This window comes from Magnolia sinica, chromosome 4 (genome assembly GCF_029962835.1).
Source record: "Magnolia sinica isolate HGM2019 chromosome 4, MsV1, whole genome shotgun sequence".
Classification (NCBI taxonomy): Eukaryota; Viridiplantae; Streptophyta; class Magnoliopsida; order Magnoliales; family Magnoliaceae; genus Magnolia; species Magnolia sinica.
In genome coordinates, this window is record NC_080576.1 from 753,222 (window position 1) to 761,678 (window position 8,457).

The following is an 8,457-nucleotide window of genomic DNA, read 5'->3' on the forward strand; positions in this document are numbered from 1 at the left end:
AATCCAATTTAAAGAAAATCCTCATCTGGGCCCATGACGGCCTATAAACACCACCACTAATAGCGCATGATAGCCAGATAGACCCGAACCCGGATGGACCTATGCGATCTCCAAAGCCCACATCAGATGGCTATTCTCTCCTCCTTAAGAACGCGCCTTTTCTATTCAAATCAAGCAACGCCTCTGCTCCTCCTCAAAAGAATCTCAAATTCGGCCAATTGCTCCATGCTCACCTGATCAGAACCACCCAAATTCATGAAAACGTATTCCAGACTAACTCTCTCATCAATCTCTATGCGAAATGCGGACGAATCTCTTCGGCGCGCCGACTGTTCGATGAAATGCCCGAAAGGAACATCGTTTCTTGGAGTGCATTGATGGCGGGTTATTTCCACTATGGTACTGCTACAGAAGTTCTCTCCTTGTTCGTATCGATGAATGACGTGGGATTCCTGCGTCCCAATGAGTATATATTAGCAACCGTTATATCTTCATGTTCTGACATTCGAGCTTTCGAAGAGGGCAAGCAATGCCATGCTTATGTATTGAAGTCTGGATTGATATTCCATTCTTATGTTAGAAATGCCTTGATCTATATGTATCGGAGATTTTCGGATGTGGACGGGGCTTTGAGTGTTTTTAAGGCCGTGCCGGGAGTGGATCTTTTTTCGTGTAATTCAATGATTTATGGGTTTTTGGAACATGGGTATTTTCATGAGGCATTGGAGGTTTTGGGTAAGATGGTGAACCATCTTGTGTACTGGGACCATGTCACGTATGTGACAGTTCTTGGTCTTTGTGGTTGTTTGAAAGATTTGAAATTGGGTATGCAGGTTCATAACCAAATCTTGACGAGAGATATGGAGTGGAATGTCTATGTTGGTAGTGCAATCATAGACATGTATGGGAAATGTGGTAAGATTGTAAGCGCTAGGAATGCTTTTGACCGCTTGCTTGTGCGAAATGTGGTGTCGTGGACAGCCATCATGACAGCTTACTTCCAAAATGGGAGCTTCGAGGAAGCCCTGAACATATTCTTAGATATGCAGGTAGATGGGGTTCAGCCTAATGAGTTAACTTATGCTGTTATGCTGAATTGCTGTGCAAGTTTGGCTGCTTTGAGGCATGGAGATCTACTGAATGCCCATGTAGAGAAGTTTGGTTTTAAGGCTCATTTAGTTGTTGGGAATGCTTTGATCAACATGTATTCGAAGAGTGGTAGCATTGATGATGCGTGTAAAGTATTTGCAAGTATGCTTTATCGAGATGTTGTCTCGTGGAATTCAATGATATCCGGATATTCCCGTCATGGACTGGGTAATGAAGCCCTCAAAGTCTTTCAACATATGTTGACAACAGGAATGGTTCCAAATTACATTACTTTTGTTGGGGTTCTATCTGCCTGTGCTCACCTGGGTCTTGTGAATGACGGGTTTTACTATTTCAACCATTTGATGAAAGAGATGGGAATTAGACCTGGTGTGGAGCATTATACTTGCATTGTTGGGCTTCTGAGTAGAGCTGGGCTACTTGATGAAGCTGAGAATTTCATTAGGTCTACCCCCATCCAGTGGGATGTTGTTGCATGGAGAACCCTGCTTACTGCATGTCAAGTCCATAGGAATTTTGGCTTAGGAAAGAAAGTTGCAGAGGTTATCCTTCAGTTGAATCCGGATGACGTAGGAACATACATCTTATTATCTAATATATATGCTAAAGTGAGAAGGTGGGATGGAGTTGTAAGGATTCGGAAGCTGATGAGGGGAAGGGACATCAAGAAAGAACCTGGGGTTAGCTGGATACAGGTGAGGAATAGCACACATGTTTTCGTTTCAGAAGACAACAAACACCCACAGTGGAGCCAAATCTACGAGAAACTTGCAGAGTTAATAGCACAAATAAAACTAATAGGATATGTTCCTGATATTGCTACTGTGCTGCATGATGTTGAAGATGAGCAGAAGGAAGAGTATCTTCAGTATCACAGTGAGAAATTAGCAATAGCTTTTGGTCTTATTAACACGCCTCTGGGAGCACCAATCCATGTTATTAAGAACCTTCGGATATGTGAGGATTGTCATATTGCTACAAAATTCATTTCGGATATCACAGACAGGAAAATAATCATTAGAGATGCCAATCGGTTCCATTGTTTTGAAAGTGGAATCTGTTCTTGTGGGGACTACTGGTGAAGGACTTCTTCAGTCAAATAAGGTTTTGATTCAAAATTTTCTGTTGGCAAGGAGGGAGATTATTGTCTTGTTCAGCTTCAGGAAGTCATTTGGTGGCCACATGATTGGAATTAGTTCACAAGACATGGTAAACTTGTTAATTTATTAGAGTTTGTCACTGTTAATTTTTTGCTAACTATTTAAATAATGGTTTCCCTTGCATGAGAGTTTTAGATTCCATGAATATCTTTTCAAGGTGGAGGCTTTTTTTTTTTCAATCTTTTCTTGCAGGGGAAAACCGTTTCACAAAAGTGGATTCTTTACTACAATGATCTTTCAAATTCCAATGACTTTTATGCATCTTTGCAAGATTCTTATCAGTCTGATGCTGTGTAAGAACCCCCAAATATCTTTTTATTCCAACAGGTTTTATTTTGTTCGAGAGCCTAATAGCCTGGGTTTAATATTTCCTACTTCATCCATTTGGCAATGTTCACAACTGGCTGATCAAGTATCCATGGACTTGGTTGAATATTTATAAAACAGGCTTTGCTGACTTCAATCTTGAATCAAAAGGAGAATTTGCACAATATCTTTACTTGCTTGTGGGATTACTAATAGCCCTTAACATGTATTTAAAGTCATCGTTTCTTACTCTATGCAGGTGCCTGGTGAGTTGTGGAGTCCTTTTGTTTTATCTTCACCACCAAAATTCCCTTCAGTCTTACTTTTATTCACCAGTTTAAGTGTTCAAATCCCTTAATATCTGGATAGCTACATGCTGTATTTTGACATTGATTTGGGCCTACTTCTTAAATCTTTTCGAGATATCTTGGGTTTTCGAAGGCAAGGTTGGTGTTATTATTGAATATTGGGGAGGCGGTCTTTTTAAAGGCAAGGGAGGAATTTTTTGGCATACGGTTTATGGGGATTCCTGCTTCAGAAACTAAACTCTCAGACCTGTCCCTTGTCAACATGGGCCCCAGTGGGATTCATTGCTTATTGAGAAACAAGACTTATGATATCATCTTTCTTCAACTCAGTTGCTGATGTGTACACCACTAAAGTGGAGGCATTAGCCCATAGAGAAGGCTTGAGCATCTTTTATAAGGATTTCTCTGGTCCTCTACCTGCAGAAGGAGATCCTGAATGTTACTAGATGGACATCTTCTGTTTGAGCCTTGATAATTCTCTTTCAGTTTCAATGTGATTTGCCACCTTTCCTCAAGGCTAAACATTTCTTTTACTCATGTAAGCAGGGAGGTGAATGACTTGGCTGATGTCTTGGCGAAGGGTATCATTTCCAGACCTCGATGATGAGGTTTTCATTTCCTATTTATTAATGTATCATTCTTGTTACTTCAATGAACCTGTTGTTAATTCTCTCTCTCTATATATATATATAGAGAGAGAGAGAGAGAGAGAGAGAGAGAGAGAGAGAGAGAGAGAGAGAGAGAGAGAGAGAGAGAGAGAGAGATGAGAGAGAGAGAGAGATGAGAGTATGTAACAGTTAAACATGAGTCATGGCAAGAAGGATAGTATGTAACAGTTAAACATGAGTCATGGCAAGAAGGATATGGTGTAGAATTGGGAAAAAAAGACTTATTTGAATATTTTTCCTCAGGTTAGTTATCCATTCTTCTCCTTTTGGTTGGATTTGGATCAATGTTACCTAAAACACAAAACACCTTTGTTTTCAGTTCAGGATCGAGCAATCTGGATTCTGGGTCATTTTCTAAAGCCCAAGGAAGCATATAGAACTGTCTGCAAATCTTTTGCATCTATGAATCCTTCTCTGTTTTTATCAAACACAGAGAAAGCCTCTACTTCTCGAAAGCCCAGTTCTTCTTTCTCAAAGAAGACAGAGATCTCATCTGAACCCAAGACACTCAACTCTCTCATCACCTGGGTTACAAGAAATCCCCGGCTTCACCATTGCCATCTCTACGTCTTCTCCATTCAGCATTCTAGCTTGTTGTTGAAGCAAAATTGCTATGTTATGTTCTTCATCCTCTCATCCATTGAAGAATTCAGGCTGTTTTGTTTGCCTGAAATATTAGATTTTGCAGAATTTGAAGAAAGACAGAAATTTGAAATATAACTTCTGACATCTGCTGGTCCACTTGAGAATTCTGTGAAAGATGGAAACCCAACAAAATCTGCTGCTGGTAAAAGGAAAGAGTGTGTGGTGGTGTTGGTTCTGTAGTATTATAATAGCTTTGAGGAGAGCAACAGGTAGGTTGTAGTTTGATGAAATAGCAGGAGAAAGATACCTCTAGATGTCTCTTAAATCTGGAGCACTAGTCATAATCCTCCTGAACTTCATGTATAGTACCATTGGAAGTGGAATCCTACTCAATATGTTTAACTGTCCATTTGCTTCGTCCAACAACGGCAACTTTTCTTGCCGTGGCCAATCCACTGTGTGATACACCAGATGGATGGTCCAGATCACGGCACACATGGCCCCATTTATGGTGGAAAGGGCATTATAGATGGTTTTCTTAAAGTCCTTTGTATTGGATTAAAACATCCTGATCAAAATTTTTAAATTGTAAGATCACACTAAGAGGATGGTAGTTGCCATAGAGTAGAGCAACTTAGTCGGACTCCCACACATGCTGCTGCAGGGATCAACTTACACTTCCAGACGAGTTTTAGAATGATAAGAGAACCAGAATCAGAACTAGGAACTCTACCATTTCTGCCCATCTTTCTTCTATTTAGGGTGTGTTTGGTTGCACCAAATATCATGATACTTCATGATTAATCACTCTAATTTGGTGAAAAAATCATGAAATTTCATGATATTTGGTACAACCAAATACACCCGTATTTAACTTTTACGTTTTCCATTTGGAGTGTTTCCTACTATTGACTTGATCATGTTGAAATTTATTATCTTATTTCTGAGTTCATCTCGATTGGAAATTCTCAGAGCAAAGGGGAGATGGATAATTAATGCTTTTGTTTTTGCCTCCACATCCTTTGCAAAGACAAACACACTCACACATACAGGAATGGATGTCAGCTTCAATTGTAATTCCATAAGACAATCAAAATTAAATGAAACAGTTGGATTAGAATTGTTCTGTGATTTTTCTCGAGTATAAAAAAAGAAGAAAAAAGAAAGAAAGAAAGAAACAATGAAAAACTCAGCAAAAGCTGTTTTCCATGAATTTCACAAACTCATTGAAGTCAATCTGCCCATCTCCGTTCTCATCGAAGGCTCTGATCATCTTCTCACACGCATCGATATTCGATCCTTCTCTGAAACCCAAATTACATAAAACTCTTTGCAATTCTTTTGCATCTATGAATTCATCTCCGTTCTCATCGAACACAGAGAAAGCCTCCTTTACTTCCTCCAAGCTTGGTTCCTTCTCCTCGAACAGGACAGAAAGCTCATCTGAGCTGAAACAAGTCTTGAGCATCTCACCGTCTGGGTTACAAAGCATACCCAGCTTCCCCATCACCATCTCGACATCTTCACTGCTCACCTTTACATCTCCCTTTTCATTTAGCTGCTTGCACGATGTGCTCTTCATCGTCTCATTGATTTCAGAGCTCGGGCTTTTTCTCCCGCAGCAAATGTTCGATTTTGTGACGGAAAACATGAATTTATAAAATGATTTCTGACATCTGATGACCCAATTGAGAATTCTTTGAAACAAGAGAAACCCAAGGAAATCAGCTAATGAGAAAGAGGGTGAGAGAATGTTTGTTGATGCCATTTCCATTGAATTTTTATGTCCGCTACTGTGAGGAGATTTGAGAACTGGGCTAATGGCAGTTGGATGAAATATAGAAAGATTGTAAGAATAAAAGAGAATGTGATGAGAAACCTGAGACCGGAGAAGTGATTTTATACAAAGGGTGTTTGAAGGCATCGAAGTAGTGTTCAAAGAAGGGAAGGTCACAAGCAAAGTGGTCAAGCTTAGAGAAAAAAAACAAAGAAAGAAATCTTTGCCGGAGGAAGCTTCTGTTGTCCTGCACTTGTGGGATTGGTATGACAGGTTGAAAATTTCGAGGGAAATGCAATGCAAGTGCAGGAGTGGAAAGTTAGGCCTGCTTTTCTTGTCTTTTTGTGTTTGGGTCGTTTTGGTGGTTCAAGGAACGTGGTTTCGGCCAAAGGACTAAGAAGTATCCCAGAAATTACCTCATTGTACATGAGTATTAGCCGGTCTGGACCAGACCATTTGTCTGTTGTCTCAATTGAAAGATACTAGCCAACTACCCTCGGGACTTTCTTAGTTGAATATTGACCGTTGCTGCGTTTCTATTCTTAACCGTCGATTCGCTGGCCACAAATCAAACCTGTCAAGGAGATTTTTGGGGTATGGTTGATCCATTGTGAGATGCTAACACCAAAGGTCTGTATTAATGAAAGGACCAGGTGGGTGGGCCCACAGAATCTGACAGTGTTCACACTATCTCAGGGTGCCTTGGCACAAATTCAAAGATGGATGGCCCACTTCCAGCGATCCACCTAACTACTATGTGGATCTAATTGCCCATTTGATCCTACGGTTAGGATTACTTGGGACGCGATCAACAGTTTAAATTGTCTATTGATATTAACTCATCATACCTCTTCTAAATTTAGTTATTTTTTCTGAGCGAATTCCCTTTTAGGAGTTTAGATATCACACGTTATCTTTGTTGAATGGGGGCCATTAGCATTTTTCTAAATCACCCTTTTTCTTGGTACATCTTGTGGCCATCTTTAACTAGTTTGATGGGCCAGGGAATCCACACGGCATGGCACACCTGACACAAGGCTTAGATGTCTTGTGGGCTTCTGGTGTATCAGATCAGGAACGCTAAGAAGCAGGGGCTGCACAGAAATTCTATGCTGTGAGATCATTTTAGGCCACCAATCGGATGGTAATTAAGACCAATTGCTAGGTGTGACTATTGGATGTTGGATACTCCATGATATGGCCCACCTGATGGACCGCCCAGAAACACTTCCAAAGCGTGCCATGTGAATGGCCGATGGATATTGGATTTTTCAATGTCCATCACTGGTAAAGAAGGTGGGCCCTTTATGATCAGCATGTAGTGTATATATCTCCAGTACATGATAGCCTCAGGTGGTTGTTGGACAGATGATCTGGACTTGGCCCCATATGCAGGAGAGATGGAATATCCGTTCAAAGTGATGGTTAGCCTATATATGCTTCACATCCAACAGGGAAAATCATGCGACTGGCCTTGTTCCACACGTGCGCTCTGAGCATTCGACCATCAAACTAGGTGGCTGATACAAAAGATAAATAACAAGTTAACTCGCAATTCAAAATCTGGATAATCCAATCAATCAATCTGAACCATTGGTTAGGTCTTAATGCATGGCTTAGTGGTAGACGCACTGCTAAGTAATCCTGTTACAGTGCTCCTACTTGCATTTGGACACTTTGTCCAATCCATTGATCTAGACTGTTCATTGCTTCATCACACATTTTCTGGACTGCCTTGAAAATATCACACTGTTCTGGCAAATACAAACCATTTTATCTGTGGCCTTTAATGTGGACAGTCAAGGTCTTTACAAAAAAAAAGAAGAAAAAAAAAGTGTCCAATCACCAATTTGATCCATCCATCTGTTAGGGTTCATCATGGATTGGTTATGATTCTAAAGAATCAATTTTGTTAGGGAATCATAGCCATCCCATCCATGTCTTGGAAAATGATGGCTATAGAAAATACGCTCAAATCAAGGATGGATTGGATCATCAAAGCATTGCAATTTTTTATTTTTTCCATTTATTTATTTAAAATTTAGGTAGCCTAACAATCTTGTTCTGGACTTAATGGACAGTTCAGATCAATTGATTGGCCTGACCAAGTGAACGGAAGCAACTAGGAGTACTATAACAACCAAGTGTTCTTCTCTCCATTGAGGAATTGTTTGTTTTTTATTTTTAAAAATTTTAACAGCTGCCTGTGTTTCCAAATCCTGAATGGGATGGTTAGCATTGCCTAATGGAAGTTATTCTTTAGAACAAGAAGCAATCTAAACATTTTTCTAGAAATGATATTAATCGTCCATTTCATCGGCCATTCCTGAAAGGGTCAGAGGCGTACGTACGCTAATGGAGTGTGTTGGAGAGAAGGGACGGTTGAAGGAGCCGTCCTCTTCGACTCAATCTCAACGCGTTTCTGTTCAAAAATCAAAGGTTTGAACCTGCAATTGTTTACCGAGAAACTCCCTCCATGCTTCAACAAATAAAACAAAATTCGTTATACCGCATGGCCCACTTCCTTGACTCTGGATCCCTGC

At 40.2% G+C, this 8,457-nt stretch overlaps 2 protein-coding genes across 7 annotated transcripts; one reads left to right on the forward strand and one right to left on the reverse strand.

The window, feature by feature from the left end:
* Window positions 1-3,556, forward strand: LOC131242057 (pentatricopeptide repeat-containing protein At5g39680). 6 transcript variants are annotated; one of them, XM_058240440.1, is made up of 4 exons: window positions 2-2,319; window positions 2,463-2,563; window positions 2,836-3,091; window positions 3,270-3,556. In XM_058240440.1, the coding sequence occupies exon 1, from the start codon at window positions 102-104 to the stop codon at window positions 2,190-2,192; it is 2,091 nt and encodes a 696-aa protein (XP_058096423.1). In that variant the 5' UTR covers window positions 2-101; the 3' UTR covers window positions 2,193-2,319; window positions 2,463-2,563; window positions 2,836-3,091; window positions 3,270-3,556. The 6 variants fall into 6 exon arrangements, with proteins under 6 accessions (XP_058096424.1, XP_058096421.1, XP_058096423.1 ...); XM_058240439.1 differs by having other exon boundaries at window positions 2,836-2,862; window positions 2,919-3,556; XM_058240441.1 differs by lacking the exon at window positions 2,463-2,563 and having other exon boundaries at window positions 1-2,319; window positions 2,836-2,862; window positions 2,919-3,556.
* Window positions 3,557-5,233: 1,677 nt separating this feature from the next.
* On the reverse strand, window positions 5,234-6,258 carry LOC131242058 (probable calcium-binding protein CML46). The gene has a single exon (XM_058240442.1). It carries the CDS (start codon window positions 6,059-6,061, stop codon window positions 5,327-5,329), a length of 735 nt encoding a protein of 244 aa, XP_058096425.1. The 5' UTR covers window positions 6,062-6,258; the 3' UTR covers window positions 5,234-5,326.
* Between the last annotated feature and the right edge of the window lie 2,199 nt (window positions 6,259-8,457).